The following is a 15,903-nucleotide window of genomic DNA, read 5'->3' as shown; positions in this document are numbered from 1 at the left end:
ACCAAGAAAAGTTCCCACAGAAGCTGTGGATGCCCCATCCCAGTGTTTAAAGCCAGGCTGCATGAGGCTCTGAGCAACCTGGTGTAGTGGAAGGTTCCCTGTCCATGGCAGAGAGGTTTGGAACTAGATTCTTAAGGTCTCTTCCAACCCAAATAATTCTATGATTCTGTAATTTAATATAAATACAACAATAGTATTAAAATACTATGGCAGTGAAGTAATTTTTCTAGTATTTAGCAACTGTGCCAAAAATACACAAGTTTACATAACCGTACAAAACAAAATTTAAAAAAAAAATGAGATAAAAGGAAACCCAGACAAATTTTAATGTATTCTGAATGACTGTGTAATGGATTGAGAAAAAGTGGAGAAATTGAAACATCTTAAAGAGTTGAAATACAAAATTTCAGTTAGAAACTTTGTTGAGAAACAGAAGATGACCTCTCTGTTGTCACATTATTAGGTTGTTTATCTGCACACACCCTCCTTGCTCCCAATTTCATCCATATTAGAAAGCAAAACATCAGCAACTTTAAATTAATAGGTTCAGGGTACTAACATTAATGTTATCCATTGGGTTTGCCTCAAAACCAAGAACCAGAAAATGCAACATTAACAGGGATTTCCTTTCATGTTCAAGTAAGACAGTTCAAAAAAAAATCATAAGCAATGACTTTAAAAGAAACAACAAAACAAACAACAACAACAAAAAAGAGAGAACAACAAAAAAAAAAAAAGAGAAAAATTAGTGTTTTCAGCTTCTCTATCCCCCCCGTTTTAGCTTTTGCTTCACAGTGTTTGCTCTACATCAAGGACTCTTCTGCTTCTCACCCCAGTCCACCGGCAAGGAGACTGGGGTGAAGATGAGGGGAGACACAACTGACCCTGCACTGACCACACAGCTATTCCATCCCACGTTGCCTCATGCTCAGCATATAAACCAGGGAGAAAGCTGCCCGGGGGCCGCTGCTCAGGAACTGTCTGGGCATTGTGGGTGGCGAGCGACTGCATGGTGTGTCTCTTGTTTGCTATATGCTAATTCTTTTATCACTGTTACTATATTCACATCCCTTTCGGCCTAATAAAATATCTTTATCTCAACCCATGAATTTTACTTTTTCTGCCCCCAAATCTCTTGCCTATTTCATTGGGAGGGTGGGGAAATTGAGTGTGGGCCTGCAAGCTGTTTAGGTACCTGCCAGGTTAAACCACAACATTCCACTCATGACAAAAGACCATTGGAATGCACTACAGTAAAAGTTTATCACACTTTTGCTGGACTAAGTAAAAACTGTTCAAACAAGAGGCAAACCTGAAGCTTAGAAAGCCAGATGTCTTTAAACAACAAAAAAAGAGGCATATTTATAAAGAATTCTGAAGTGTCTAAGACAGTATTCCTTCAAATGTCATGCAGTAATATTTGAGAGGATGTATAACAATTTAAAAATGTCGCATTTTTGTCAACTACAAAGTCTAATCATTATTAAGCTGAGGTCCCCAGAAATCTGCAATAACTGAAACTGAAGAACTTCTGGATTTTATACAACTATTTCATAGATACAATGTCAGTTAACCTATCAGTGAATAAACCTTACACACAAATTCCAGGCAAAAAACAAAAGCACTAATTAAAAAAAACACAATTAAGTAAGTACTGGCAAGAGTCAAAGGACAAGGACAGTACCTATATGTGCATTTAGTATATTTTAAAATAGATTAACTTTCCAATTTGCACTATTTTGGGGATCAATCTAATATACTCAGTTCAAAAGATCCTACAGAACTTCAAATGGAGTCCTATTTTTATGTTTAAAAATATTAAAATATTTTAAGATGCCTGTGTTCAATACTCAGAATGTACCTGTGTTTCGATAGTCCTCAATCTGTACTACTATTTTAAATAATATCTCTTTGTATGCAACAGAAAGAGTTAACACACAAACCAGAAAGATGTAACTGAAGAGAATAAGGCTTAAAGACTTATACTTAAGGCTTAAGACTGATACTGACCTTTGAAGCAGCAACTGTCGGAAGTTCCCACTTTGTGGACTAATGGTTAGGTGGTGAGATAGATAGTTACACAACCGTGCTCCCATGTATGAAAAATTTGGGACAGATGTGGCCTTCCAAAATAAAAGCGGAAAAATAAATTATTTATAAAACTAATGATTAGGCTATCAGAGAATATTTTTAAAAGCTTTTTTGAAATCCATGCTTAATGCTGATCAGACAACTCAAGAGCAGAAAATGAATGATTAATAATTATTATTTGCCAAGTTCACTTTTGTATTGCTTCAGCATGTTGTTATATGCATTTCAGCAGAACTTAAAAGTTCATTATACTGTGATTCTGTGGCTCTAAGCAAACAACCACCATTATGCCACGTGTCTTCATGTAACTCTACTTCTGTACTGTGATCTGCAATGGAAGAGTATCTCAAAGTCACTTACAGACTGCTTATACAAAAAAAATCAACATTGAACATTAAGACACGTTTTCAAGAACACATACTCTCTCAAGGAACAATGAGTACATTCAAACAACATCGTAAAAACTTGTCTTCTTTCAGTCTATAAGCTATTTATTCCATAATCTTTTTTTGGAAAGAGTGTAAGAGTGTAAGAGTGTAAGGAAAGAGTGTAAGAACATGGCAAGTAAAGAGAAATACTTTCTCCCATTCATGCTCCAGCAATCTGCAGAATTGCACAGTTCTGAATCAGAGAGTAAGACTAAACCATTACAATTAACAGCTCTTGATGTATCCTTTTTTTCTAAAACAAGTCCTGTTACTGCTGAACATCTATACCTTTGTCATCTGAAAAAAGGTGGTAGGAATGATATTGTGTAACAAATCTTATGTTTTAATCTTTATAATTCAAACTTTAAAGAGGTGGAAATTTATTTTGTTCACTCATTTTCAAGCCTCCTCTAACAACACCTGAATTTCAGATTATTTCTCAGATGCAGTTTCAGTGAAAAGAGGTTCTGCTGCAAATAACTTCACCAACTCTGCTCAAAAGAAAATGAGGATACTAAGAACTCAGTAAACTTCTACTTTGGCTTTATAATCTGTGAATATTTTTTTCTGTAGCATCTATCAGTACTACAGATATGTTTGCATGTTTGAGCTGTTCCAACATGTTTGAAAAAAAACTCTTGCTAATGCAATTATACCTAGCTACCTCTTACAGGTAGAGAAAAAGACATAATTCTACTGTGTGCATAGTACATAAAAAAAAATTGTCTTTGGAAGATACAGTAAATGGAATTCACTTTCCAGTAAGGGGCACCTTACTGGAACTACCTAAATAGACTTTGATGCTGTGGTTCAATCAGTTGCTCTGACTAGAAGAGGTACCCCTTTTTTATACGGTGAGCCTTTAAAATACTTTTTCCAACAAAAAAAAAAAACCCAACCCAACAAACTCCCAGCAAACAAAAACTTTAACATCCAAACATATACAAAAATTCTTCAAATCTCATCTGTATTTTTTAAACATTATCTTCCTTTTTAGTTGGTCTGTACTTGTGGTTGCACCAGACATTGAAATAACTAAATTTTAGATATTATGATCTGGCATAGCACACACCCTGTATCTTCCTAATAATCAATCATTACATTGCAAAATCATATTCTTGGAACAATTTTTGCTGGTAACACCACTTTATCTCCAATCCAAAAAAGTCACAATCTAAGCATGAAGGCTAATCTACCAACACATATCTTGAGAAACAGTAGCTGCTCTAACAATCCACTGCATTAATTAGACAACAGTAAAGGTTCTTAAACTATGAATTCCGTGTCCAGCTTTTGGAAGACAGAAGAATTGGCACTTCACTCTGTTCAGACATAAATAAGAATGTAAGTATATAATTACTATTTATAGACAGGCTAAGATACCTTACACAGAGGTGATGGGAAGACCCTACAGGACGTGGGTTTATTTCATTTCAGTGTATTTCCTTTACAAACCTATTTAATTTTAATTGTTTTGAGAAAAGCCAGAAGACAAATGCTTGAGCCTCTGCTCAAGACAGAAGAATAATAAGTGTAGTTGGCTTTGCTTAGTCACTATGCTAGCCTGACACACAAGATATATAAAATTAGATGCTTTTAGATACTAGTATAGCTTTTTGCCATTAAGCTTTATTTTTCATGTAACTTAGTTTCATGTAAATTTTTCAGACTAACATTGAACTTCTGAGTTGAGGAAGTCACAGTAAATCCTAATGCTGAACTTGTTTTTAAAGGGGGATAGAAAGGAAGAGGCAACATTAGAGACTTCTATTAAATGCAAGTCAATGTATTTAAAATACAGGAAGTTAAGAATAGCATAAAATCCTCTTTTTCCCCTTCCTATAAACTACCCTCCGTGGGTTCAGTAAAGAATGGGAAAATGATGCTGCCAAATGCAACACAGGTGATCATCATGTCTAACTAAATTGGTCTCAATTAAATATGCATTAATTCTGTATAGTAATGAGAAACCTGAGACTCTACAGTTCTATACAATGACCAACCAGTCATTCCACTTCTACATACACCAGATTAAAATATTCTGCAGGTATCTTCAATTAAGTAAAAGTCTGATTTTTACTTTTATTCAAGGCAGAACGTGAAAGCAACAAACCTATGAAAGACACCCAACATAATAAAGAGCAAGCCGGAAGCATGGCTTCCTTTTCTGCAGTGAGCCCAAAAGACAGTAACAGCAGCTCATTTGCTAAGCAACACATATTAAGATGTTCTTTCCAATGGCTTGCCCAATTAGTGCAGAGTTCAGCTCAAGGTCTCTGTCCTCATTTCCATGCCATCAATGGGACTGGACCTAGTTACCCTTAGAGGAGCTTTCCTTTTCTCCAATTATGCTTTTCTGAAATAGGTATATTTCAAATAAAGAAAAAAGCCTGGCAGTAAAGAGGTACTTCCCAAAGGATGGTGTGTACAGTAGGTATGGATTTAATTTTTTTAAATACCTAGGAATTAAAGTATCATAGGACTATGAATTTTTTTTTTCACAAGAGAATAAAACTGTATAATATTGTATAAGTTTCTTCAATCTTTACTAACAAAAATTAAAATACAGCTTCCTTTAATTAAGTACCATAATTTCAGCTGTAGTATGTTACCCAGGAGATACAAACACACAACAAATCTAAGCTACCATTTCAATTTACTGAGCAAAATCCTTCCCTATATATTTCAGTCTAAAAGGAAAAAATATCAAATAATAAAAACACTACATTGATACAATTATGTAACAAAAACTGGAATGCCTGTCTTGAGCACTGGGTAACAGAGGCATAATGTCCATCTTGTAATACATTACCTGCTGATAGATAAGTTCAACAAGTTCTTGTAAAGCTTCATCTGCAATAACCCAGCCATTCAGTGTTTCAGCAAACTGTTCTATTTCCATTTCAAAACAACCTGGTTGCTCCGTGAGGTGATTTAGGAAGTCTTGTACATACTCTGCCAGGGTCAGATAGCCATCACATCTATCATCAAAGGAAGAATCCTGTAGAAGTGAAACAATATGGCAAGTACTTAAAAATAACCTTGAATAATTTTTACACCTTCTGTCTCCAGAAATAACCATACAGCCCTTAGTTTTGAGTCTCTGTATGCTTGATAGAGATCTTTATTACACAGTTCACTTCAACATTTTTACAGAGCATAGACCTCAATGCCTCCTGGAGTGTAGACTTCAGAAGCCTCTTGTACACCAATCACCTTAAGAACCAAGCAAAACATTTTTACAGACATTAGGGTCTCCCAGTAAAATACATAAAAAGATGGATTAAAAAGAAGTTGGTTGCAAGATTAACTAACAAACAAAGTAAGTTTATCTGTTAAGGGTAGAACTACCAAACTAAGGCTCAACACCCATTCCTGGTGTGGACACTAACCATACTATGGATTTATAAACTGTAGAGGAAAAAGAATGGAAAATTTGAAACATTGAAAAATTTTGGGCTTAGATAGTGTGTATAGTGCTCCAAAAATATGCAGAAGGGAGAGTAATTAGAGACATACAATAAATACATAGTACTGTTCCCATGTAAGAAGTATAATCAGAAAAACTGCTATTTTAAAGTCAGAGTATTTGCATCTCTTGGCAAAAGATTAAAGACTACAAGGCATGAAATGAAACTATTCAAATTGAATTGCATTAATTTACAGCTACACAGGTTTAAAACCAGAAAAGACAGTAAACACACTTGCTCTCTAAACAGAGGAGGGGCTACCCAGTATCACTTTATTGATATTTATGCTCCCACTGATGGAAAAGAAGAACACCGATTTTGTCCATTCAGAAATGAATCTATGTGAGAGCATCTAAAGTCAATATTGTTCCAGATGATTATAATACAGGTAAATGAAGGGAATAGCAAAGAAAGCAGCATACTCAGTGATGTCACTAGAAGTAACACAGTCCAAATAAATAATTTTGTCACACTACACAAAAGGTTGTGTAAAGCACCTCATATATTTCAGAAATGCAAGAAGGAGCCCGAAGTGGCACTTTTAAAAAATGACTTAAAATTAGCAATTCAAGACATAAGAGTAACATAAAGAAAATCAGAGTTATCAACTGTTCTACCATTTAAAAATGCTTAAAGGGTATCTACAGTAAAGCTGAGCTAAAATGATAAAGCACTTTTCCTTTACTTAGTGTACATAAATATATCAACAAGGATTATAACTATATTTTCCCCCCTCCCCCTTCTACTCCCTTAATAGGGATTTTTCATTACTTTGTCTTCTAAATGCCTATCTCTCCTCTACTGAGAAGTAATATGGATCTGTGAAAAATTCCTAGCTAGGTATGAACTATGAGAAAGACAAGATACACATTGTTGAAAATCACATCCTGATATTAATTTCATGACTTGTAAAGAATGTGTGGGTAAAAAAAGCAGACTTTTCAAAATCATTCAGACATGTCATAAATTAGTGAGGTGGGGCATACATCAGTGTAACAGAAGTAAAAATAGAATGATTTCCTATAGTTAAGTAGAAGACATGCTGGTTAATAACACTAAAGACTAAATAACTTAATGTTGCCCACAATCAATAGGAAAAAAAAATATGGGTTTATGGAAATAAAGGCAAATTATTACTACATAAAGCCTTTGACAACCTGAGGATTGGAACATGGTTACTCCAGAGGTCCTTTCTAACTGAAAGTTTTCCATGATTCTAATGACTTGGAGCTTACAAATCCAAAAAGTAAAGGCTAATGGGCCTATGTATGACTTGCTACATACTCTGCTTCACTAAAGAAAATCAATATTTATAAGGCAATTTCAAACAGTCCGGTAGGAGTTCTGTACAATAAATTTAAAACTACTTTGTTTCACGGAGCTATTACATTACTGTGCAGCTACTGCAGCTTAATCACATACAGTTGAACTAGCATCTCTGCAAACAACCTGTCTGAAAACTCTCTAGCCAGGCTGCAGAGTATGCAATTGCTGTAGCTAGTAAAAGAAGCTGCTCCTTCTGACAGCCGTCAGATTGTTGCAAGATCCTCCTTCAGCAGAAAGGAAGCTATCTTCCTCTCATACTCACTTGGCAAGAAACCAGTCTTGGAGAACATCCTTATGTTGTAAGGGGTTCCAGTACCATTTGGTATACTGGTGTCCCTGTTGTATACTCTTATTTTCAGTTTGTAATTAAGAGGCTAAACACGAGAACTAAACTCTGTACCATATTAATCTACCTGTACTAAATAAGCTACTTCAAAAGATGTCTAGATTTCAGAAACTATGCCAGGGAACTGAACAAATGGGAGAGAAAAATAAGTACTTTAGAAATTCAGAAATATACAACTTTATTAAAATTATTTACAATTGATACTTTAGAAACTAACTAAATTTAGCCCAATAGCTTCTAGACATAAAGTACTTGCATGTCTCATTGTCAGATGAACCACACAATGTATCAAACGAAGGAAAACAAAGCAAATGGCTCTTGATTATTTTTCAGGAGGAGCTGGCTAACAGAAGCCTGTGAGATTACACATCACTACAAAGTTATAATTTAAAGCCACAAAAGTCAACCAGAAATTTTCTGTTAATTTCAATAATTACTCCAACAAGCCAGTGCTCCAATTTCTTTCTCTAATCTTTGATAGTTATAGGATGGGATCCTGGATTATTCACAACAAAAGAGTAACTGATGAAAAGATTATAGATTTGACTCTTTTTTATTATGTGTCAGTTCATGAGTTTACATATAGAAGAGTAGAAGGCTAAATAGGTACTAAAACTCCTCTGATTTACATAAAGATAGAAAGTCTGTAGCAAAGATTCACGAGACAAATCTGCTCTTAGTCAGTTTTTGTATATGTACTGATTGCCATTTTCTTTTATCTAGTAAATTCACATTTCCACTTATAAACTTAGTCACTAATAACTTATCATTGATTTGATTTTTCTTCCGGTTTCTTAGGAACAAGGATTTTTCCCCTTCAGTTACAGGAACTCAACAAGTTTCCAACAAAGTTATTGCAAACCCAAGTACAAAAAGACTGTTGCATATATAAAATCACCTATTCATGCTGAATGAGGTTAAGTGGCACTCTCATGCTTGGTCTTTTGATGGCAATTACTGAAGTTAAAAAAGAAAAAAGCAGGAGGGAAGGATTATGGAACCCTAAGATAATAAAAATTTCATTCCTAAAGCTATGAAGTAAGAATGTCATTATGCCCATCTGATGGAGTGACAGCCATATTATTATCATACAGCCATTCCAAGGAACAAATCTGGTGTTTCCTACTGGCAATTCAAACCTACCTAGTCACTAGTTCTGCTGCAGACATCTACAATTTCCATGGGTTGGACTCTGTATGCAAACAGTGAATTCCATGGAGGCCTTTCTTCAAAGTCCTGGTAAAGTTTTTCTGAAAATTCTAGTAAACCTTGTAAGCTGTACTCCTTAAACCATCTTCACAGGTAATTGATAGTTTTGAGTATCAAAAACTGGGAAGACTGGAAATTAACTGACCCAATAGCATATGTTACATGGACAGACACAGTGATTATAATGGTGCACAATCAAATAAGGAATCAACACTGTTTTTAAAATAATAAATGTTTTTTTGCTATTGCAAAACAACTGTGTATTTTATGAGAGAAATACTATATTTCAGATCTAAAAATTCAGGGATCTTCATAAATGAAAGCTATAAAGTACTAATTTTAAGTAAAAAAATAAGTTTCTCAAAACTTAGTTTTGATTCAAATTTTAAAACTCATGGTCAAAATCAGTGTAACTGTAAAGTGTGCTAATTTTTTTTATTTTTATGACAAGTAAGCCCAGTTTATAAAAAAAAATTCCTTCAGTTACTAAACTAAAAAAACAACAGATTTTGTATTAGTAAAGATTGAAAGAAAAATACCACTGTTTTATGTGTGTCATATTCTAATTAGATTATAGTCCCTGCAACATGTTTTGCTAATGTTTTCAGAGGTAGTTTTATTAATAGATGAATCACATTCATAGCATATTCCAACAACATAGCAACCAGAAACTCCCACATTCTTGTCTGTTTTTGCAAAACAGCTGAAAAGCAACATTGTTGACATTGAAACTTTGCAATTTTAAGAGTGCACTATGTATGCTATTCAAAAGTTTGTTTGGGTTTTTTCTTTGTCTTGAAACTGAAACACTTTATTTATAGAAAACATGTAACCAGTGCTGGGGCAAAGTAGTTATTTTTTTTCCTAGATTATCAATTCGCCAAAAAGCAAGTTTACATTGGCATTGTTAACAGTTGTATATTGGCTGTGGGGTTTATTATACAGGAAAGTGATTACATTCAGTAAACAGGTAAAGCTGGTAACATTAAGGTAATATCAATTTTACTGGTGAGGAAAAGATTTCAAAACACCAAACCACCATATTCAGCATTCAAATGAAGTTTTTCTACCAGTTATCAAAAATCAATTTGATTCAGCATCCCTTTTTTTTTTTTTTTTTTTATCACTTGATTGTATCTGTAAAAGTTCCCACCTGTTTAGATATAGTACCAGAGTTTGACTGTTTGCATAACAAAAGGATATGCCAAGAATTCACAGAGATCTTCCCTGGAGTAGAATTACTGAAGCAGTAACATGGAAGACAATGGAGTAGAAAATAGAAATACCAGCTTTTATTACATGATGCATCTACAAATTGATCTGAGTCTGGCTGGAAATGCATTTCTTACTAGGAGTGTTGGTAGGTTACTCATAGGAATGAGTCTAACACTTTTTTTGCCCTTTGGTGATACAACACCACTGATGACACATGATGGTACACTAGCTTAGGCAGTCATGATGAGTCGTACCTGTGGCACAGGAAATTCAGGAAAGGCAAAGCCTGTGCTCAGAAAAGCTAAAGTTCAAGCTTTCTCTCCCAAACTTTCTTCAAAAACCTGTGAATTCTGCATAAAAGTGAAGTTATGCTTTCATTTAAAATGCAATACAGATATAACTAAAACAGAGGTAGTCACCAAAAAAACAGCTTACTCTCACGTTGAATGTAACCAATGCCTGGTGTAATCAAAACGAATAAGATTATCTGCAGCAAGCTTTGGCAAAATATCCTACAGCAGAGGCTCTCATGTACATCATAATATTCACCCATTAACACTTAACATCCTGGCTGCAACTCTGGAGGTTACAATCAGAATTTTTGCAATCTCTTCAGCAAATACAGAATTCAAATTATCTGACATAAAAGATTTCAAGAAAACATTATTAGTCTGAATACAAGTAAATTGGCACATACTAAAGAATGAAGTTAAAACACTCACTGTGACATTCTGATTGAAGTTCTGGTTGTACCCTGATGGATAGAATTCAGGTGCTTTAGCAGACAAGTTTGATGTTGCTACAGGATCCACAGCTAACTGAGGTTCAGCCATTTCTGGTCCAGAATCAATAACTGAAACTTTATCTTGTGATCCAGATGGAATTCCCGTCTTTTGCAGGTGCTCTGAAAAGTTTTTGTTAACAGCTTCTCTTAGAAATCACTAAATTAGTATGTATTCACACAGAGTAAACACTTTTGTTTTTTTTACATTTTTTATGGTTTTGCTATAAATATACTTCCTTTAAATACATAGGCTTACTTTAAATACATAGGTTTTATTGTTTATTCTTAGGTATGGATATTCATTTAAGCACACGCCACATGCCTTTCTACATGGTAGAAAGTAAACAGTGTAGGTGAACAAAAAAAATGGGACAAGAGAAAAAACCTTTTCCATGTAAACACATTGTCTAAGAGTTAACCTAAGCAACTAGTAAATCTGCTTATAGTATATTTGATTATCCTGTGATTTTTCATAGATTTTAGATACAAATACAAGATACATTTGTCAGGTCAATAAATGACAGACATCACTGATTTTTACCAACACTTATTTTCAACAAAATGCTCAGGGACACTTGGCCATTGTTGTTCTTATATACCATTTGTCAAAACATCCAATTGAAGTGTTTTTAAAACACTATTTTCCAAACCTCTCTTTACAGACTACCTCTTAAGTTTATTGAAAACAGAACCTGATACCTACCTGAAAAAGCTGACCAACAAACATTGCTTTGTGTTACTGCTGGGTTTGGTTTATTTTTTTGCAAATAGGCTGGAATTCTTCAGTAGGGGGAAGGCTGAGACCATCTGCAGTCAGATTAACAGATGGATAAAAAGCACACTCAGATGTGGGGGCACAAAAAGGGGGAAAGGACAGAGAGTATTGCAAGCAGCTACAATACATCACACCTTTACCTGGTCCAGGTCCATAACCCAGTATGCTGGTTTCAGCAGGGATTGAGTTAATTTTCTTCTTGATACCTAGTACAGCATTACGTTTTGGATTCAGTATGAGGCAAGTGTTGATAACATGAGTTTCCCATGCTCTGATGGTGAGCAGATGCACAAGAAGCAGGGAGGCAGCAAAGACTGGGCAGCTGACCACAACTGGCCAAAGGGATAATCCATACCACAGAATGTGACGTTCAGTATATAAACTGGGGGGGAGTTGGCCAGGAGTTGTCAATTGTTCCTGAGGGACAGGCTGGGCATCGGTCAGCAGGTGGTGAGCGACTACACCGTGCATCATATGATTCTCTTTGGTTTTCTTCCTCTTGCCCCTCTCTAGTCGCGCAGCTGTCCGCCGGCCCCCAGGGCTCACCACGCTGACCCGGCCTCAGCGCGATGCACGCATCGCACACCAGGAACAGGACCACGCTCCCGAGGGCAGGTGCCGGTGCCCCTGCGGCGGGCAGGGAGCCGCGCAGGTTCTCCGCGAAAAGAAAGAGCGGGGAAAGCAGCCCGTACCTGCCATCCCGGTGCCCAGGGGCGCCGTCTTCGGAGGCCGCAATGGTTCCTGCTGCGGGTAGAGGCCGCCCAGCTGGTGCTGCTGCTCCTCGGCTGAGCCCGAGCCGCGGGACGCTCTGCCCGCGGGGCGGGCCCCGCCGCCGCTCTCCGGCGCGCCGCACCCGCGGCCCCGGCCGGCACCCGGCGCTCGGCTGAAACTCTCCGACATGCTGAGGCCGGGCGGCTCGGGCGCTCATGGGAGGGAGGAGCGGAGCGGAGAGGAGCGGGGCGGGCGGGCCGCGAGGGGCGGGCGGAACGCGGACCCGCCCCAGCCCCGCACTTTCGGTTTCACCCCCGTGCAGCGTCGCGATGGCCGCGCCCGCACCGAGCCCGCGGCAGCCCGGAAACGGCGTTTCCAAAGGCACCGTATTCCCTGCGACTGCATCTCCACGGTAACGAGCGGGGCGAGGTGACCGTGCCAGGGCCAAGGCTTCAGCTACAACAGGAGACCTGCAGCCACAGGTGCATCACGCGCTGTGCATACACAGCTGTTTCCACCAGAAAGGGATGGGAAAGCTACAGGCGAAATTCTAAATTTAACCCCATAAAGTTAAGCCTTCAACGTGACCATATTATTGTACGGTTAGGGCTACTCAATAAAACTATGTTTGTTCAGAAAAATATATTTTCATTTATAATTTATGCTGATGTAATAACAAATGCTGTTCTGATTTAATGTTTAACAAACCACCTTCCACACCAATAGGAACCAAATGAAGAACATGGTCCATGTAATGCATTTTTCCTAATATTATCACATAAACTGAGAACGGTTCAATTCACATGTCCAGTTACAATTTAATGAATCTACTCTTCAATTTCAGTCCAAAGTCTTGCTCTCATTGTTTTGCAAACTCTGTACTACAATCAGCTTTCAAGATGAGGAGGACAACTGTAATCTGGTGTGCCACAAATATACCTCAGCTGATCCTGCTAGGGAGTTTATGTTTTGTCTCCCTGAACAGTCTGGTGTCTGCTGTCCTTGCCAGTTGTTCCTGCCACAGAAAAAAAATCAAAAGATTGTGTGGCACTGGGTCCAGCTCCATCTACCACTCATGAAGGGGTGAAAAAAATAGGCAAGTATGTATGAAACATTATTAAAAAAATCAGAATAGTGTTGTCTTGTATTTAAAATCCAATTGGATTGTAAAATGGTGCCTTTAGAAGTCAAGTTTCTATTGGGTTTATTTATTACATGTTACCATTTTCAATTATTAACAGGGGAGGGGCAGGGTATAAAATATTTGTTAGCTTCCCAAGGCATGAATTGGACTGATTTTTGGCAAGATAAAAAGGTGGCCAGACATTAAAGGTGTCATAAGTTAAAATTAATGAGGCTCCTGGGGAAACTGTTCCTAGGCAACCCTTCTGGAAATATAGAATGGTAAACTAATAAATCTATACTCTGCAACTGGAATGTGAGCCGATGCAGGATGTTTTGAATAAGTTGTAAAAAAAAAAAGATAATATTTCACTTGTGTAAACCATTGTCAAAACTAATTTCAGTAGTATTACCAATTCTTTAAAGATCAAAAATTAGCTACTAAATTTCTACCCTAAAAATATTCCGTCTTCTTGTGTTATATCAGCTCCAGTTTTAATGCCTATATTGTGACCTCTGTCCACATCTGTAGACTTTGCCTTACCAGGAGAAGAATGAAAACTTTACATTGATGTGAAGATGAAAAATGAATTTCTCCATCATTATATACTGAGATCACTTATGAATATGCCAATCTTTAGCAAATCTCTTTAAGGTTTGCACCTAAGAGGAACTGAATACCTTAAGTTATTGAACAAGACAAGTTTTCACCTTTGGACATAAATGTGAATTCTTTACACTTAGTGGACATTTTATATTATACTAATTTAATAAATGTTTGGCAACTACTTACCATTTAAAGTGGAATGTGATCCGAAATCCATATTTCTTACAGATGCACTACTTAAGTTTGCATGAACACAGTTGAGTTTGGTTGGGAACCCAATTTCCTCTCCCCACTGTAGACACCTAAAACAAAATTAAGAAAAATAATCAGGTAGTTAATTCCAAAATAACAAGCCCCAAATACCACCTACAACAGTACACCCCTTTAGACTGCTTAACATTATGCTTAGAAGGTTTTGGCCTGAGTAGCTGAAGTCCTGTGAATTACTTCAAGCCTCTGAGATCACACAGCAGAACCCCAGAGATCACTAAACTAGGCAGACCTAACCTAAGCACCCAATGACTGGATTGAAACTTTCACCAAATACAATTATGAACACTTCTAGGCAGCCACTAGGAGATACCTGCTTTGTCCTAAGTGTCTTACCTAATAATCTAAAACTTAGCTCAGAACCAAATCCACACACACCTTCAGTGCCTGGTGCCAAGAAGTCACACACTGTAACCTTGTCACTATTCAGAACACAGGCATTTTTACAGAAAATAGGTATTTACTCTATTTTTTTTTAAATGCTGATAATGTATTTCTAATTAGAAAAAAAGGAGAGGGCTGGTTAGCTTTTGAAGTGTAATTTATTGTTAATAGCTGGAATTATTCCAACCGCTACCATACCGATGAGGCATGTTGTTGTAGGAGTCAATGGTTTTTGAGCCCAAAACATAAAGCACAGGCATAATCTATAGCTCTAAAGCTCTACAGATTTCACACAAGCTTATTTAAAAGCACAGTAATGAACATTTAGTAGTAGAGAATCCTATTATTTTCAGGATAACTCTCATATTTTCATTGCTTAACTTTACTTGCCAAGTCACCATTTACAAGTCTGGAAGTTGTGTGACATCTCCAGCAACATGCAGTTTGCTTGAGCAACTACACAGACTTAAGTAAATTAAAAAAAAACCAAACCAAACTATGCCTCATACATGGAAGGAACCCACAGATCGTGTGAAGTAAGACAACATATGCAGGACTGTGTGAAGACAATGTATGGATGCAATGGGCAGTGTGGCTGGCTATCCTCTGGAACTGCTTCTCCAGTCCCATGTGCTCTTCATCCAGCCATGCATTATTTCAACAGCTATAGAATCACAGGAGCACAGAATCGATTAAATTGGAAAAGACCGCTGAGATCATCGAGTCCAGCCTATGACCACGACAAACAGACCAGAGCACTGAATGCCACGTCCAGCCTTTCCTTAAACACCCCCAGGGACGGTGACTGTACCACCTCCCCGGGCAGCCCATCCCAGTATCTAATCACACTTTCTGTGAAGAAATTCTTCCTTATGTCCAAAGTTAACACAGCTCCCCATTTTCTGTTCCCGTACTGCGCCTACCACTCGGCCACCTCGCTGCTTTACCACGCGTTTTCAGAAGTAACAATAATGAAGAGGACACCACTTACGTGCTATGGCGTTAGCCCCACGTCCAATACACGCGTTCCAGCACGTCTCCTCGCCAGCCCCGACCTTCGCCTCCCCGCCACGGCCAGCTCGGCGCGGTTATCCCGCAATCCCGCTGCCGGCGCCGCGGGCTCAGCCAGGACCGCGGCGGCCCCCGCCACCGCCCCTCAGACGCC

The 15,903-nt window shown here is 37.6% G+C and overlaps 1 protein-coding gene across 3 annotated transcripts in view; it reads right to left on the bottom strand.

The window, feature by feature from the left end:
• PAIP1 (poly(A) binding protein interacting protein 1) overlaps nt 1–15,903 on the bottom strand; it is a 27,004-nt gene extending 11,101 nt beyond the window's left edge. Inside the window, exons 1-6 of one of the 3 annotated variants that reach the window (XM_054004358.1) lie at nt 15,730–15,903; nt 14,271–14,386; nt 11,573–11,676; nt 10,808–10,989; nt 5,332–5,520; nt 2,011–2,123 (exon numbers count right to left, since the gene is read on the bottom strand). In XM_054004358.1, the coding sequence (XP_053860333.1) occupies nt 2,011–2,123; nt 5,332–5,520; nt 10,808–10,918 (413 nt within the window). In that variant the 5' untranslated portion in view covers nt 10,919–10,989; nt 11,573–11,676; nt 14,271–14,386; nt 15,730–15,903. Of the gene's footprint in view, nt 1–2,010; nt 2,124–5,331; nt 5,521–10,807; nt 10,990–11,572; nt 11,677–12,336; nt 12,573–14,270; nt 14,387–15,729 lie in introns of those variants that run through there. The other 2 variants (XM_054004357.1, XM_054004356.1) reach the window with 2 other exon arrangements.

Source organism: Vidua macroura, chromosome Z, assembly GCF_024509145.1.
Source record: "Vidua macroura isolate BioBank_ID:100142 chromosome Z, ASM2450914v1, whole genome shotgun sequence".
In the NCBI taxonomy this organism is placed as follows: domain Eukaryota; kingdom Metazoa; phylum Chordata; class Aves; order Passeriformes; family Viduidae; genus Vidua; species Vidua macroura.
The sequence above is the reverse complement of the archived record's forward strand: the minus strand, read 5'-3'. Positions and strand labels throughout refer to the sequence as shown.